General features: G+C 43.3%; 2 protein-coding genes across 8 annotated transcripts in view; one reads left to right on the top strand and one right to left on the bottom strand.

The window, feature by feature from the left end:
- PLEKHA1 (pleckstrin homology domain containing A1) overlaps positions 1-13,476 on the bottom strand; it is a 57,576-nt gene extending 44,100 nt beyond the window's left edge. For all 7 annotated transcript variants that reach the window (XM_023241035.2, XM_023241036.2, XM_023241034.2 and 4 more), the window contains exon 1: positions 13,343-13,476. The gene's annotated coding sequence lies outside the window, so the exon portion shown is untranslated. The remainder of the gene's footprint in view (positions 1-13,342) is intronic.
- Positions 7,333-16,668, top strand: LOC123380778 (translation initiation factor IF-2-like). Its single transcript, XM_045039985.1, has 3 exons — positions 7,333-7,399; positions 12,918-14,336; positions 16,282-16,668. Exons 1-2 carry the CDS (start codon positions 7,333-7,335, stop codon positions 13,895-13,897), a joined length of 1,047 nt encoding a protein of 348 aa, XP_044895920.1. The 3' UTR covers positions 13,898-14,336; positions 16,282-16,668.
- The last annotated feature ends 834 nt before the right edge of the window (positions 16,669-17,502 follow it).

Below are 17,502 nucleotides of genomic sequence, written 5' to 3'. Positions count from 1 at the left end.
GAACCTTCCAACATTGTAAGACAGTATAACAGCTGTGTAAAACAGTTCAGTAATTCTTCTAAAGTTAAACACAGAATTACCATATGACTCAGCATTTCTACTCCTAGATATATACCCAGAAGAAGTGAAAACAGTTACTCACGTATACATGAATAGTCGTAGCAGCACCATTCACAATAGCGAAAGAGTATAAACCTATTCATTCATCCAACAGGTGAATGGTTAAACAACATAGATGTTTCCCACACAATGGCATATTATGCAGACACAGAAAAGAATGAAATACTGAGGGGCACCTGGCTGGCTCAGTCAATTAAGCATCCAACTCTTGATCTCGGCTCAGGTCATGATCTCACCATTCGTGGGGTGGAGCCCCACGCTGGCCTCTGCACTGACAGCACGGAGCCTGTTTGGGATTCTCTCTCTCTCACTGCCCCTCCCCCATTCACACATGGGCACGCGCTTTTTCTCCCTCAGAATGTATAAACATTAAAAAAAAAACTGAAGTATTGATACAGTTAATCCAATCAAAATTCCAGCAGGGTATTTTATAAAAATTGAGAATATGACACATATTCTATGATATACATTGAAATACAAATGATCTGGAAAAGCCAAATATATTTCCCAAAGAATAGAGTAGGATGATTTACACTATTTGATTTTAAGACTTACAATAAAGCTACAGCAATAAAGACAATGTAGGGTTGATTAAAAAAAAAAAAAAGACTAATATAATAAATCAATGGAACAGAGTACATCCAGAAGCAGACTCTTAGACACACTGTCAATTGATTTTCAACAAAGATGTTCCCAAGGCAATTCCATCGGGAAAGGATAGTCTTCTCAACAAATGGTGCTAGGACAATTAGCTATCCATGTGGGAAAACAATGTAACAAAATTAATCACAGACCTAATTTGAAAGCCACAACAAGAAAGCTTCTTAAAAAATCCATAGGAGAAAGTGTTCATGACTCTGTGGGTACACAAAGAATTCTTAATTAAGACACAAAGAGCATGCACCATATAGTAGTTGTTAGATTGGACTTCATCAAAATTAAAAACTGCTCTTTGAAAGACACTGTTAAGAAATCAAAAGATAAGCCACAGAATGGGAGAAATATTCAGTACATATATGTCTATCAAATACATGATATCCAAGAACAGGCAAGAAATTATTACAATTTAGTAAGATAAACAACCAATTAGGAAAATGGCCAAAAAATCGGGACAAGTCAACAAAGAAGATATAGAATAGTAAATGAGCACATAAAAAGATGCTCACCATCATTAGTCAGAAAGGTGCTGCAAATAAAAACCAAGAGATACCACAGCATACCTACTAGAATGGCTAAAACAAAAACAACCCAAAAAACAACAACAAAACCCTGGCGATGCCGAATGCTGACAAGCATGTAGAACAAATGAACCCCCTCTCATACACTGCTGGTGGGAATGCAAAATCGTACAGCAACTTGGAAGAACAGTTTGGCAATTTCTTACAAAGTGAAACATACCCATATACTACGACCAGGCAGTATTTAGCTAAGTGAAGTGAAAGCTGTGCTTACAAAAAATCTGTATACAAATATTTATAGCAACATTATTTATAGCAGGCATAAAAGCAAAAACAACCTTTGACCAATAAATGAACGGATGCATCTAATGCAATGGAATATTACTTGACAGTATAAACGAACAAACCAATGATACGTACAGTATAGATAAATCTCAGACCTATTTTGCCAAGTGAAAGAAGCCAGATCAAAAAGGCTACAGGGACAGAAGACAAATCAGTGTGTGAAGGGAGGGGCTGGTTTCAAAGGGTAATCTTCGCAGAGATGAAAATGTTCTCATTCTTGATTGTGGTGGGCACACTGGTACACACTTCCCACAACTCAGGCCCACACACCAGAGTAAACTTTACTGCGTGCAAGTTAAAAACGAAACAAACAAAACAAAACAAAACAAAACCATGACAGAAAAACAGATCAGAATTGCTAGGGCCTGAAATAAGGAAAAGGAGTAACTACCAAGAAGCAGAAGTCAAATATTTCTGATCATGTAACTGCTGTTTATCTTGACTGTGGTGGAACTCACACAATTATATGCACAAGTCAAAACTTACAGAACCGAACCCTAAAATGAGTAAAAGTGACTGTAAATAATACAGCAATAATCGTGAAACTGAAAAGACATCATACACACCCACCAGATGACTAAAAGTAAGCAGATTGACAACACAAAACGTTGTCGAAGATGTGGTGCGTCCAGAATTTCTGTACTGCTGATGGGAATGTAAAATGATACAACCACTCTGGGGAAAGTTCTGGCAATAAAACCAAACATGCACCTAATCTATGACCCAGTCATTCCATTCCTAGGTATTTACTCAAGAAAATGAAAACACATATGCATGTAAAGACTCATTCACTAAGATTTATAGCAGCTTTATTCCTAACAGCCCCAAACTAGAAACAACCCAATGTCCGTCAACACATGAAGAGATAAATAAAATGTAATTTGTCTATACAATGGAATACCACTTCACAGGGGAACATGCTACAATATAGTCAAAATTCATCGAACTATAAACTTTAAGTGGATACAGTTTATTGTATGTAGCTTAAAACTCTAAAATATTAACAAAAAATATCCAGCAGCAACAAAAAATTCACTGATAAAACTGACCACCCATAACTTTTTATAAAAGCTTTTCCATCCTGCCTGGTGGCTCAGTTGGTTGAGCATTTGACTTTTAATTTCAGCTCAGGGCATGATCTCACAGTTCGTGAGTTCGAGCCCCGTGTCGGGCTCTGTGCCAACAGCTCGGATCCTGGAGCCTGCTTCCGATTCTGTGTCTCCCTCTCTGCCTCCCCCTCCCCCACTCACACTCTTTTTCTCTCCCAAAAATAAACATTAAAAAAAGGGTTTTTTTTTTTAATTTTTGCATGGCAAAAACCTGATAAGCAAAGTCAAAAACCAGTGGAAAATATTTACAACTTCTATCATCACAGACGGCTAATCTCCCTAACACTTAAAGAGCTTGCAAAAAAATGTCAAGGGAAATATATCAAAAGTTCAATAGAAAAATGGGCAAAAGGCATGAACCGACATTCTATAGAAAAATATATAAAAATTGGCCCTTAAACATATGAAGAGATGCTCAACATTAATCATAAGAAAAATCCCAAAATAACATACAAAGATAAAGTAGGCACTGCCAGTGAAACCACAGAAAATGCAGCCAGACTTCACGTGCCTACTTGTCTAAGAGCGTGATACACTACGTTACGTCTAAGAAACACCTCTGAAAAAAATAATACAAATGGCTGAATCTCACCAAGCCTCTAGATCCAACTACCAACAGGTAGGAAATACAGAAAACAGAGGAAGAACATGTTAAACCATACCACAGGGATTCAAATAGCAAAATCCAAACTGTAAGAAATTTCTCAGGACAAATAACATGGTTCCTTCAAAAACAAATTCTGGGGAGCAGAGGGAAAGGAACAGGAGGAAGAACCTAGAAGGGGCTCAGTCGGTTAGACTTCAGCTCATGATCTCATGGTTCGTGAGTTCGAGCCCCTGTGTCGGGCTCTGCGCTGACAACTCAGAGCCTGGAGCCTGCTTCAGATTCTGTGTCTCCCTCTCTCTGTCCTCTCTGGCTTGTACTCTGTCTTTCCCTTAAAAGTAAATAAACATTAAAAAAAAAAAAAGACATAATCACAACATAGGGACCTTATATAAATCCTGTTTAAAAAAAAAAACAAAACACTGGGGAGCCTGGGTAGCTCAGTTGGTTAAGCATCTGACTTTGGCTCAGGTCACAATCTAGGGGTTCATGAGTTCAAGCTCCACATGGGGCTCTGTGCTGACAGATCAGAGCCTGGAGCTGCTTTGGATTCTGTGTCTCCCTCTCTCTCTGCCCCTCGGCACCCCACCCCACCCCCATCAAAAATGAATAAACATTAAACAAAAAAAAAAAAGTAAAAAAAAACAAAACACTGATACATTTAAGAAAATTAGATATTTGAATATTGCCTAATGGTATTAAGAAAATAGATCTTTATTTTCAGTGTGATAATGTCATTGCGGTTATATTACCAAGAAAATGAATCCTTACCAGGTAGAGGTATTTACTGATACAGAAATAAAATATTACCTACAAATCCAGGGGGAAGGGACTGAAAGAGGCAAGGGCTGGATTGACAGCTGTGGAGCTAAGTGATGGGTACTGTGGTTATACAATTCAGTCTACCTTTGTGGATGTTCACAACTCTTCAAAATGGAAAAACTGTTCTACAGAGAAATACCATTTCTCACCTATCAGACTGGCAAAAAGTCAAAAGCTTGACAATACACTATATTGATGAGGCTGTAAGAAAACAGGGACTCTCTTACATCACTCATAAAAATGCAAAATGGTGCAACCCTAGTGAAGAGAATACGGCACTATTTAACAAAATCACATATACATTTATCCTATAACCCAGTAATTCTACTCAGTATTATAATTCTGAAACTATTTTATATGGTAGTATTTTATGTGTATTATAGAATAACATAAACATATTGATGCTAAGATTTATCTTAGAGAACATTTACTAATGTATACAATATAATATAAAGTAATAAAACATTTATTTACTTGTTATTAGGAACCATGATTTTCATGTTAAAAGATGTATAAAAAAGGCAAAACTCTACACAATACATCTGAACTAGAGATATTATAAACATATGGTCTTCGAAAATATGATAGTAATAAAAAATCATCACTTTGCACTCCCACTATAATCATGGATTGGAGCAAGGATCTTCAATAAACTAAAACCATTATATAATACGTTGTTAGAGAACAGAATATTCATATAGCCTCAAAATACCTACCCCACAGTTTTCTTACTAATTAATTACAAAGAGAAAAATGTATCTCTACAAGAGAGATCTTATAGCCCCCATCTTTACCAAATGATTAGCTAATGAATCTAGATGCTAGGTCCTAATGAATACCACATCTCTCTAAATAGACCACATATTATAGGATTCCACTGATAGGCACTCCATATGGGCAAACCCAAAACGCAGAAGGAGATTAGCACTTGCCTAGGGATAGAAGGGAGGAGGGGAATTGAGGAGTTACCTAGGGATGGGAGGGTACAGAGTTTCTTTCCAGAGTAATAAAAATATTCTAAAATTGACTGTGGTAACAGTTGCACAATATACTGTGAATATACTAAAAACTACTGAATTGTACACTTTAAATGGGTGAATTATATTCTTTTTTTTTTAATTTTTTTTTCAACGTTTATTTATTTTTGGGACAGAGAGAGACAGAGCATGAACGGGGGAGGGGCAGAGAGAGAGGGAGACACAGAATCGGAAACAGGCTCCAGGCTCCGAGCCATCAGCCCAGAGCCCGACGCGGGGATCGAACTCACGGACCGCGAGATCGTGACCTGGCTGAAGTCGGACGCTTAACCGACTGCGCCACCCAGGCGCCCCTGGGTGAATTATATTCTAATAAAGCTGTTTTTTAAAAACAGGATGGGGCGCCTGTAAGCATCCGACTTAGGCTCAGGTCATGATCTTGCGGCTCATGAATTTGAGCCCCACGTTGGGCTCTGAGCTATCAGTCTGGAGCCTATTTCAGATTCTATGTCTCCTCCTCTCTCTGTTCCTCCCCTGCTTACGCTCTGTGTGTCTCTCTCAAAAATAAGTAAACATTAAAAAAAAAAATTTTTTTTAAACAGGAAATAGTTACAACTGTCTTTTATTCTATAGCACACCAGAAACTCTAAGAAACATCTTATCTCCCAGACCTCTAAACGTTAAGAGTGACGCAGGAGGTGGCCCACGGACCTCTTCTCTGTATATATGCAGTCCCTTGGTGAGCTCACTTACTCACATAGGTCCACTTACAGATGACTTCCAATACCTACCTCCAGCCCTGGACATTCAGCTGAACTCCGGACTCACGTGTACAAATGTCCACTCTACAGATCTACCTACTTATCTAACAGACATCTCAAACTTAAGAAACTGCTCCAGATATTCCCCTTAGAAACTTGTTCCTCTCTGCCTTCCTCATCTCAAAAACCAACCACTCCCTTCTTCCAGCTGTTCGGGCAAAATATCCTGATGTCGGACTTGAATGAATCTTCTCTCTCTCATTACACGTCCAACGTAGCAGCAAAGCCTGTTGGCTCTTGTAAACATACCCAGAATCCCACTACTTCTCATCACCTGCTCTGCTGCCTCCGTGGTGCAAGTCACCACTGCCTCTCCACTGGATTACTGCAGGGGCTTCCTTGCTTCTGCTCTTGCCCCATTCACTTTATTCTCCATTAAAACATATACTCAAAAGTGTTTATTCAATAAACACGTATTACTACTTGCCAAGCACTGTTCCAAATACTTAAATATGAGTTCATTTAATCCTTATAACAACAACTTTACAGATGAAAAAACAAAGGCATGGAGAAATTTTTTAAATAACTTGTCCACTGTCCTAGGTTTGGAAAGTGGCACAGCTAGGATTCAAACCAGGGGAGTCTAGCCCTGGAGCCCAGGCTCTTCTGTACAATATTATGTAAAGTCACCCTGCTCAAAAGTCTTCAACTTTGGCTGCTTATTAGAATTACCTAAGAGCTGTTAAAAGTCCTGAGGCCAAGGCTGGCCCCACACCCCTAACCAACTAAATCAGAAAACTCTGGAGACAGGGCCACCTGGCTGGCTCAGTCAGAAGAGCATGTGACTCCCGATCTCGAAAGTTGTTAAGTTCGAGCCCCACGTTGGGTGTGGGATTACTTAAATAAATAAAAGTTAAAAAACCATAACAAGGGGTGCCTGGGTGGCTCACTCGGTTGAGTGTCCAACTTCGGCTCAGGTCGCGATCTCATGGCTTGTGAGTTCGAGCCCCGCGTCGGGCTCTGGGCTGACAGCTCAGAGCCTGGAGCCTGTTTCCGATTCTGTGTCTCCCTCTCTTTGTCCCTCCCCTGTTCACACTCTGTCTCTGTCTCTCTCAAAAATAAATAAAACATTAAAAAAAAAAATTTTTTTTAAACATAACAAAACTGAAACTCTGGAGATGGAATATCATTACTTTTTAAAAATTTTTGACAGAGAGACAGACAGCACAAGCTGGGAAGAGCAGAGGGAGAGAGACAGAATCCCAAGCAGGCTCCATGCTCAGTGCGGGGCCCGGCGCAGGGCTTGATCCCATGACCCTGGGATCATGACGTGAGCCGAAATCAAGAGTCAGACCCTCAGCCAAGTGAGCCACCCAGGTGCCCCAACATCAGTACGTTTTAAAATCTCCCCGGACGATGTCAGTGTTCAGCGAGGGCACCTACTACATCAGACAAGCTCCCCACTTGGCCTTTGAACTCAAATGTCACTTTCCCAGAGAAAAAGTGACACCCCATCTCGACACTATCTAAAACTGCAAATGCTGTGAGCCGGACTGCCACTTCCCAGCTCCCTTTCCTGCTTTACTCTGCTCCTTAGCATTTGCTGCTAACAAACAATATCACTTATTTATTTACCTGTTTATTGTCTGTTTCCCCACACTGGAAAGGCTCCAGGAGAGCAGTGATTTTTTGTTTGTTTGTTTGTTTGTTTTACTACTGTTTCTCCAATGCCTAAAACAGTGCTGACACATGGAAGGCACTCAGTAACTATTTGTTGAAGGAAGCATTAAGGAGCCCATAATTACTTCAACCAATATTTTTTCCCTCCACAACTGTTTTATTCACATACAACTAACATAGTGTTATATTAGTTTCAGGTGCACAGTATAGTGATTCCACAGTTCCATACATTACCCAGTGCTCATCTCCGTAAGTGTACTTTTAGTCCCCTTCACCTATTTCATCCCTCCCCAACCTCCCATCTAGTAACCACCAGTTTGTTCTTGTTCTCTATAGTTAAGAGGGGGGGGGGGGTTGTCTCTTTTTTTCTTTGTTCACTTATTTTGTATCTTAAATTCCACAAATGAGTGAACTCATATGGTATTTGTCGTTCTCTGACTTATTTCACTTAGCATAATACTCTTAGATCCATGTTGTTGCAATGAGTATTAACGTTTAAGTTTCTAGACAGAAAGCTGCTTTTTCCTCATTAGACAAGAAATCATCTAGCAGATTTAAATGACTGGTTTGCTTAGACGATGGAAGGAAAAAGGTTCAAATACTGGATTTCTATTTGTATTTATATTTTTAGTAAAGCTAGAATGAGGCAAGAAGAGATAAAATTGCATTATTAAAACCTCCCCCCAAATGTATCCATCAGTCTAAGGTATAGTTAGACCATATAATCAGTCATAACATATTCACAGTTAATACTTCATCAGTCAAGAACCAGGAAGTAAGCCAAAAAGTAAAAAGAAAACAAAAATCAGTGAGAGACAGAGGGAAAAAAAAAAAGAAAAATTAAATTCTGCACAGTGAGGAGCACCTGGGTGCCTCAGTCGGTTAAGCGTCCAACTTCGGCTCAGGTCATGATCTCACGGTTCATGAGTTCGAGCCCCGCATCGGGCTCTGTGCTGACAGCTCGGAGCTCGGAGCCTGGAACTTGCTTCGGATTCTGTGTCTCCTTCTATCTCTGCCCCTCCCCCCCTTGTGCTCTGTCTCTCTCTGTCTCTCAAAAATAAATAAATGTAAAAAAAAAATTTTTTTAATTCTGCACAGTGAGACCTCGTTAGGCCCACAGGGGTTCACTATCATTTGTTACCTAGTGTTGGGTGAGACTAGCCTTGTCGTCCCGAATTTGCTAACAAATACAAAGCTGAAGATATAAGGACATCAACACCTGGGGAGCCCAACATGGACACCCCTTCCCCCCACACAGGGGCAGCTCTGGCACCCTAATCAACACCTTAACCTTAGCATCACTCAATACAAGTGGCTGGGATACAAGAGAGGGAAAAAATTAGAAGTCTTTCGAGTCTTCAGGGAGAACACAGGGAAAAGATGAGGGTATTCACCCCAAAACAGTGGCAGGGCCCTCCAAGAGAATCAATCATTCACCAAGAAGTGCCTATGAGGAGAGACTGGCATCCCATTCTCCAGTTCAATGCCTACTTATGAAGTAGATCGCGTGACTGATCGTGCACCTATTTGAGCAGGGGACAAAAAAAAAAAAAAAAAAAGAAACGTAAGGGCACAAAAAGGGGGCAGATTTTTGCAGCTGGCATAGCACCATTTGGCGTCACAAGGAAGTGAGTTTCCAGAGGATTAAACGAAAACTGCAGAAGGTTAGCTAGACTTGAGCTGTCTTGCTGTTATCAAAACATCTGGCTGTAGAGAGAAGATCCCCAAACCGCCTCACCCCACACACTCCTAGGAACCCGGGGGTGGCACTAACACTAACACCACGACAGGGACAAGGAGGTGGGCACGTAGGCTGGAAAAGGTTAACCCACAGCAAATTCCATATCCAGGAACTACGTGCGGTGGGGAGTCTCTCAGTGCGATCTCACCAAAAGTTCCAGTGTGGGTGACTATCAGTGGATATGAATGGCTTGCCACTGTTCATCAAAAGAGGGCTTTAACAGCCCCCCGTAAGACTTGTCTTTTTCCATTTTTCTTCTTACAAGTCCCTGACCAAGTAGATCCCAGAAGAGGAAAGAGAAAGGAATTCTGGGAGCATACCACAATCCCTCTCCACTCCAAGTACTTCAAGCAGTAAGTGGCCTGACAGTGGGGTAAGAGAGGACAGGAACTTGAAATTGAATAGGAGATTGAAGGTTCAAACTGAAACAGACAGATGAGCTTTTAATAGCTGTCAATGATGGAAAAACTATCATTTGTCCATATTATGAGGTGGAGAGAGAGGGGGAAAAGGAAGAGCCTACAAATCATATCTGAAAGCAGTAAACAGTGAAAAATAAAACTGTCTTCTGTTTGTTTTCACCAAGCTCAGGCTGCTCAATAACCTGACGACATACAGAGCAGCATCACTGCCCTGAGCAATGGGAGGAAACACCTGACATGAAAATTCCCACGGGGGATTTACTGTACTGGGTAAGACGCTACATTAGAAGTCCTTTGAGACTGCTTCCAGTTCTAAGTGCCTGTGACTGTCCTTTCTTCGGGAAGAGGGTAAACTGAACACAGAATCCAGAGTTCAATGGTTAAACTATAAAAGGCTAGGCTGCGTGGAAGGATAAAACCACAACTTTTTGGAAAATAAAACTATCAGACTGACGATTATAAGGTTTCTACGTAGGAAAAAAAATTTAAGACCTTCAGATTTCTTTAAATGCTAAAAAATATCCTAAATGACACTCATTTTCTTTCACGGTCAACAGACATTCCAGTTCAAAGAAAACTTACGCTATAACATCCCCAGAACACTATTTCCCTGAATCAAAGCGATGCAACTGATCAAAAGGCTTATCAAAATAAACAGCAAATACATTTGCTTAAATATCTTCTAGGCATTATAAACTCACATATTCTTTATTACACAGCCACTATTAGGAAAAATATTAGAGTTCAGTGGTTTCATGTTACTCATTAGGCATAACAGAGTCCTACTGCTAAACAAGCAGCAACAGGAATTTTTATTTTTAAATAAAAACATCCCATATTTCTATGTTGCTAAAAATAACAGACAAGCATCGAAAACCACCAAGTTTCTGCCCTAAGAACTCTTTTCTGGTGTCATGTCAGTACCTTTTTAAATGCTGTGTACTCACGATGGTCAAAACCATTAAAACTCAATTTTCATATTTATTTCCTACTGAAGCCATTTTATTATATCACTGCAGATCAGAAACGAGAGAATCATCTTGAAATTGAAAATCAAAATTTAATATTAATAACAGTAAAATGCTCAAGCATGGAGAGAAGTAATACTTGCATAGTACTTCAGCTCAAGCTGAAGGCTGAGGCAGTCACTGCTATGGTACTTGAAGTCTGGGGTCTCATAAAAGCAGAGTTAACTGTTGTCACATCTGAATAATTACTATATTCTACTCAGAAAATGATTTATCTCTCCCATTCTTAAACACCAGAAATACTTAAACAAGAACAACTACTTAACAGCAGGCAATATTTCAAAATCAAAGTCTGACTTAAATTACGCTAATAAATTATTTCACAGATTTCATTCTGGGTTACAAAGTATCATACCGTCAAAATAACAGCAAGTTTTGCAGTATGACCATAAGAACTTTCCGGCTTAAGTCTTGTTTTTTTTGTTTTTTAAGCTGCATTAGGCATTTTTAGAGAAAAAGCCCCTATAAACATATAAAATGTTTCCATCTTTTCCAGATATTTTCTCAGGCGTCTTCAACATCCTCACATCCTATAGGTTAACAACAAACATGCGAGGACTGCCCACAGCGACTTTCTAAAGAACATACCCCAATGCTATTCTTAATGCCCTTAAACACTTCTAAAAAGGTCCTTCCGGCTTATGAACTCATGGCAGTTTCCTAACAATTGTATACTTATCCTGTTTGACTGTCTCTCCTAGTCTATGACAAACTCAAATTTACGCATCACCTCTCCTTCCTATTTGGCTACATTGCTAAAACCGGAGAATAAAAAAGATTACAAACCTGCTACTTCCCTCCTCCCCAAAGCAACCATAAAACTACTAACTAGCAAGAGAAAGTGCCATACGAAGCAGTTTCAACACATATGAATCACATCTTCTCAATGTCACAAAAGTTACCCACTACTTACCGCAAAGAGCAAATTCACAGCCATGACCCTTGCTATCCTTTGATAGGGCTCTCTATTCAAGAGAAATTCATCAGTGGAAACATTCTAGGGTTTATGGCACTATAAAATAAATTAACCATTAACCCAAATTCTGCTAAGCTTAAACATGAAATACATAATTATTCTAATATGTAATTTTCCTTGGGAAGATTCGGCCAAGATAAGGAGTATTTAAACCTACTATGTTTGGGGAAATATTTTTTTGCCACCAGTGTATTAATATGAAAATTGCGAGTACGAAAAGCGATAGGAATTTTAGTAAGAATGGGTCTTACTATTTTTGAAATAACAGTTCTTCAAGTTCTTCACATTGTGAAGAAAAATGGAGTTTCACAAAACGACTCTTTTCAGTTTTTCTCTGAATCATAGTAAAGCTTGGCCAAATTTCGCTGTCAAAAGTGTCTCAATGGCATTAAACCAACAGAAAGTATGTAAGCTGAGCGCTCGGGGGCCGGGGGGTAATAAAGCGGACTTGATCAGCAGTTCTAAGATAAGAGACAATAGTTACAAAACTCATACCGCGCTACTTGTTCCAGTCATTAAACACACAGGAAATAAGATTTTCTAGTTAGAAAACTAATTCACAAAGGGCAATGACTTCACGAAAGCAAAGAAAGTCTTGCTGCAACAGACAACGATCCATCGTAAAATTAAGAAGGATCGCAGGACTGGAAGGTGAAACAAGAGGAAAAGGGCGCAAATCGCGTGCATATTTCTTCCTTAAACCTCGTCTTGGATCTGCCCCCCGCCCCCCGCCCCCGCCCCCGCCAGAGCGATCGGGTGCCCAGCCGAGGGCAGGTGCTCTGCTATGGGACTCAGCATAACCAGAAGTCAACAAAGGCAGTAAACACTATAAATAACAAGACCGTTTTCGCTATGACAACACTTTCCCCTCTGATGATCTATCCAAGGAGGGTCATTAGAAAGCATCTGAAATAAACCACAAACCACTCAGGACCTCCCCCAAAGCGCTGCGGCTGCCGGCTGGCATCGAGGCTTAAGGACCTGGGTTCGGGTCGCCTCCCTGGTCCTACCCGCGTGACCTTGGGCAAGTCACTTTCAACCCTCGCACCGGTCATCTGCACCATTAAGGTGCGAAGGGAAAGCGTGATTCTATGCACAGCACGGGGCGGAGTCGGCTGCAGACTCGGAGAGTCCTAAAGTGAAAGCGCGTTAAGACCGTAGAAAACGATGCCCCGGGCAGTTGAGCCCCCGTGGGCACCGTCCTGGAGTCGGGCCACCCCGACAGGCGTCGCCCGCCGGGAATCCCCGGACAGCTGGCCGGCGCAGGGCGTCCAGGAGCAGCGCGCGACCGTCCTTCGCCAGCACAGCCCCCCGACTAGCTAGCTCGTCGGCGACCGCGACCGCCGCCGGCCTCCCCGCCCTCCTCCGCCGGACGCCGCCGAGGGCTGAGGTCAGGAAAACAATAAAGGAGTCGCGGGAAGAGGACGCCGCCCCCTCCCGCCGCCCCGGAGCCCGCGCGCAGGTGAGCCTGCGCCGCGGCCTCGCCCAGGTGCAGCCGCGCGGGGCGGACACACGCCGACAGGGGCCGCGGGGCAGCCCGGGACCCCGCACCGCCCGCCGCCCGCCGCCCCGCACTCACCAGCGCCCGCCGGCTCCTCGGCGGACGCTCGGCCGCCTCCCCGATCGCCTCAGCCGGCGCGGCGCTCCCAGAGCCCGGCCCCGCCCACCCCGCCCCGGTGCGGCCGCGCTCCTCACGCCCAACTTCACGTCGGCCCTCCGCCCGCAGCACCCACGCCGCCGCGGCCCCGGCTCCCACAGCCGCCGAGCTGCCGGAGCGGCGCCCACGACGGCCAGTCCGCACACTGCGCACGCGTGCCCGCGCCGCCTCAGCCCCCAGACGGCGGCCGAGATTCCGAAGCCGGCACTCCCAGCCCGCGGAGACTACAAGTCCCGGCAGGCCCCGCGCGGGTCCCGGTGGCGTGGCGGGCCGGGCATCGGGCGTCTTCCTAATTCCAGAGGAGGCGGCCTCGGCGCGTCGGGGCGGGCCGCGCGTGGAGCCCTGGTCCACTGCGCCGCGGTGCCTCCTGGGATTGGTAGTTTTCGAGGAGCAGGGGCTTGGCTCGGAGTGGGCGGGGCGGAAACTCGGGGTTCTCTGATGTCATCGGCTAGAGCTTCGCGGCATGGGGATCTTTAAAAATAGGCTTCGCTCGTTTGCGAATAATTTGTTTGCAAGCTGTTCCATAATCGGTCCAGGAAGCATAAATTGACAGGCCGCTGTGTGACCGGGAGGAAAACGCTTTACAGCTCTGCGCGCCAATTCTTTGCTCGTAACCGTTTCTCCCTGGAACTATTGGTTCCACCTCCTACTGTATAGGACAGGAGGCTTAGAGAAACTTGAAGGATTAACTGAAATTCTTTCGGGAAAGATGGAGCATAAACATTATTCTCATGACTATTCATAAATGTTTAACATATTTGTTGCGCACCTACTATGTGCCAGGTCCCATGATAGACGCTAAGCGTACGTCTGAGAGCGAGACAGACACCGTCCTGTCCTCACGGAGCCTGCAATCTGGGAAGGGAGATCTCCTTAAGCAACATCATTTTAGATTTTACTTACGTGGAGAAACAGAGTAAGTTAAAGAGATGGAGGGGTACTCTCTGAGGAAGTGATGCTTGAGCCGAAACCTGAAAAATGAGAATTACTCAGACGTGCAAAGATCAGGGGAAAAGTTCTGTGCCACACTCTTGCTGTGCATGGCACACACTAGGCTCTCGTAAATATTTATGTCTGTGTCCTTCCGTTCCTTCCTGCACAGCTTTAGATCACATCCTTATCCCTTCAAAATCTTTGTCCAGGCCTTTAAGAACATCTTTCCCATGTGAAGATGTACATCCCTTCTGTATTTGTGAGCCGGGTTAAAAGTCTGGGCACTCAGCCTGGCCTCCTGACTCCATTCTGTTTATGAGGCAGAAAACTGGATTTGGAGTTTATCTTTACTAGGATCCTAAAGGGAGTTTGGGTATTATGTCATCTAAATCAAAGGAGAAGTGAAAAACAGCCCTCAGCTCACCTGTGGAGACCTACCTGTGTGACTTTAGGCAGAGGGTGACACTTTGGTCTTTCTTGAGTCTCAGCGATTTCAACTGCTAAACTTGAAGAATGTTCTCAGAGTCCCATAAGCTGATGGAGGTGACCTCACCTTCCATGGAAAGCTCCAGTCCTGGCTCTTTCTTCAACAGTCCCAAGATGATTGTTCTGTTATTTTTTGCGAAACCTTAGCTGTGTAGCTTCACTGACCCCTGTCTTCTTGAGGCTTTACTTCCTCATCGGTATAATGGTTGAAAGGGTTTGGCATCATCATAGTTTATAAGCTGGCCAGAGCACTATTTCCTTTGGTTCCTGCAGTGGGTTTTTGTTTTTGTTTTTTTAACTGAATGTGTGGCAAACATTTAAAAATAGGAAGATTTCAGGGCGCCTGGGTGGCTCACCCAGTTAAGCATCCAACTTCAGCTCAGGTCATGATCTCACAGTTCGTGAGTTCGAGCCCCGCATCGGGCTCTGTGCTGACCACCGCTCAGAGCCTGGAGCCTGCTTCGGATTCTGTATCTTCCTCTCTTTCTGCCCCTCCACCACTCGTGTTTTCTCTCTCTCTCTCTTTCTCTCTCTCCCTCTCATCTCTCTTAAAATAAATAAACATTAAAAATTTTTTTAATAAAAAATACATAAAAATAGAAAGATTTCACATAAAAATCCAGATGTCACCTTTCTGATTCCTCTGGATATTTGAGATTGCCTTCCCTGGCCAGATGGTCTGGAGGGGGTCTATAGCTCTGGAATCTTAGACGATTCTAAGTGGGGATATTTGGGACATCCTTAAACAAAACAAAATAAAACAAAATCATGTTTATTTGAAATTCAGATTCAAATTTAACATGTATTTGATCTGGAAACCCTAGCCCAGAGATCAGACCACTGAAGCAGAGAGCTTCTCACCCCCTCTGGACAGGACCCAGAGGGAAACTTTCTCTTTATTGTTAGTACCATTTGACATCATCGACTGCGTGATTTTAAATTATTCCCTTGTTCTTTTCGCCTAACAAGTCCCAAAGTTTGTTTGATATTGACAGCCACGTGTATTAGGCAATGAGGAAAGCCGGAAAAGCGACTCAATTACCTAAGGACGCACAACCAAGTAATGCCAGGGGTACTGTGAGTTTGGGGTGTAATTTTTTTTAATGTTTATTTTTGAGAGAGAGAGGAGACAGAGAGTGAGCTGGGGAGGGGCAGAGAGAGAGGGAGACACAGAATCTCAGGTAGGCTCCAGGCTCTAAGCTGTCAGCAGCACAGAGCCTGACGTAGGGCTCAAACTCACAAACCGTGAGATCATGACCTGAGCCGAAGTCGGACACTTAACCCATTGAGCCACCCAGGCGCCCCTCCCTTCCTTGCTTTATATTTTTCTCCTTAGCAATGATCCCTTTCCTATGCGTTATATATTTTACTTATTTATCTTGTTTATTTTCTGCATGTTGACTAGAGTGTGACCTGTAGTTTTTATCTGTTTTGTTCATCAGGATTTTAGCTGTTTTGTTCATCACGGTATCTTCAGTGCCTAGAACAGAAATATTTGTTCCACGGTGAAGGCCACCAGCCAACTTCACAGTCAGAATCAGAAGTTAACGGAAGAGGCAACTCCAGAAGTAAACCCTTATTCTCGCTACAAATCAGAACCAATGTGGTACAAGAATTAAACACGAACCAAACACTCTGGGAACCCAGCTTTGTTCCTGTCGTGTCTCCTCCAGAAACTGAGCAGCAGAGAGTGAAAAACAGCTCCTCCCTAATTTTCAGTTTAAAAATGAAACCCGTGTGGCGCCCGGGTGGCTCAGTCGATTAAGCGTCCAACTTCGGCTCGGGTCATGATCTCACAGTTCCATGACTTTAAGCCCCACATCAGACTCTCTGCTGTCATCGCGGAGGCCGCTTTGGATCCTCTGTCCCCCTCACTCTGCCCTTCCCCTGCTCACTTGTGCTCAGTCTCTCTCTCTCTCTCTCTCTCTGTCAAAAATAAATATTTTTTTTAAGTTAAAAAAATAAAATAAAGAATAAAAATGAGACCTGTCGCCGTCAGTGGGGTTGCTGCTCTGGTTGAGGAAGCAGAAGGCTGGCCCTCCCAGCCTTCCCACGTACTGAGCCTCAGCCAAGCGATATGAAGGATGAGTCTCAGTAATTACCCAGGGTGGGGCGGATTAAGTGACCTACCCAGAATACAGATCAGGTGACTGGATGCTCCTTCTGGAGCTCACTCTTGTGTCCCAAGGCTGGAGGGCAATCAGGAAGGAACTATGAAGGACTGCTCACCAAGTCGTGCGCGCAGAGATGCGAGAACAGGGTTTCGGAACAGGGCGGCAACCAACCCAAACTCCAGGCTCAACAAGAAAAAAATGGGGGATCAGGGGAGATAATTGCCTCCGGGATTTTTAGGGAGCGGAACCAGGTATGTTCTGCCTTGGAATCATCAGGCAATAAGGAATGGAACCTGATGCAGTGTATTTATTGCCTAATTCCGCAGGACCCCTAAAAGTCCTCAGCACCCACTGTGATCTCTGGGGTCTGCTGAGGCTCCAGCCCCATCACACACCCCAGTTAGGTCATACTTTAATTCTCTTGACCGCATGTGGCAGGTCTGGGATGCTGGTAAGCCCTAAAGTCGTGGAGCACAGAATGCCTGCTCTCGTCCAAACATGTGGAATCTTGCTCCAGGGTAGCATGAAAATGCGAAAAGGAAGATTTTC

The sequence above is a fragment of the Felis catus genome, chromosome D2 (assembly GCF_018350175.1).
Source record: "Felis catus isolate Fca126 chromosome D2, F.catus_Fca126_mat1.0, whole genome shotgun sequence".
Classification (NCBI taxonomy): Eukaryota; Metazoa; Chordata; class Mammalia; order Carnivora; family Felidae; genus Felis; species Felis catus.
Note: the sequence above shows the minus strand (reverse complement) of the source record. Positions and strands in the feature narration are given on the sequence as shown.

Bases quoted from the DNA above. Each gene is read 5' to 3' on its own strand.
- LOC123380778 (XM_045039985.1), top strand. From the start codon at position 7,333: ATGTCAGTGTTCAGCGAGGGCACCTACTACATCAGACAAGCTCCCCAC. The intron at 7,400-12,917 runs GTCACTTTCCCA...AAGCGCGTTAAG, and splicing joins CTTGGCCTTTGAACTCAAAT to ACCGTAGAAAACGATGCCCC.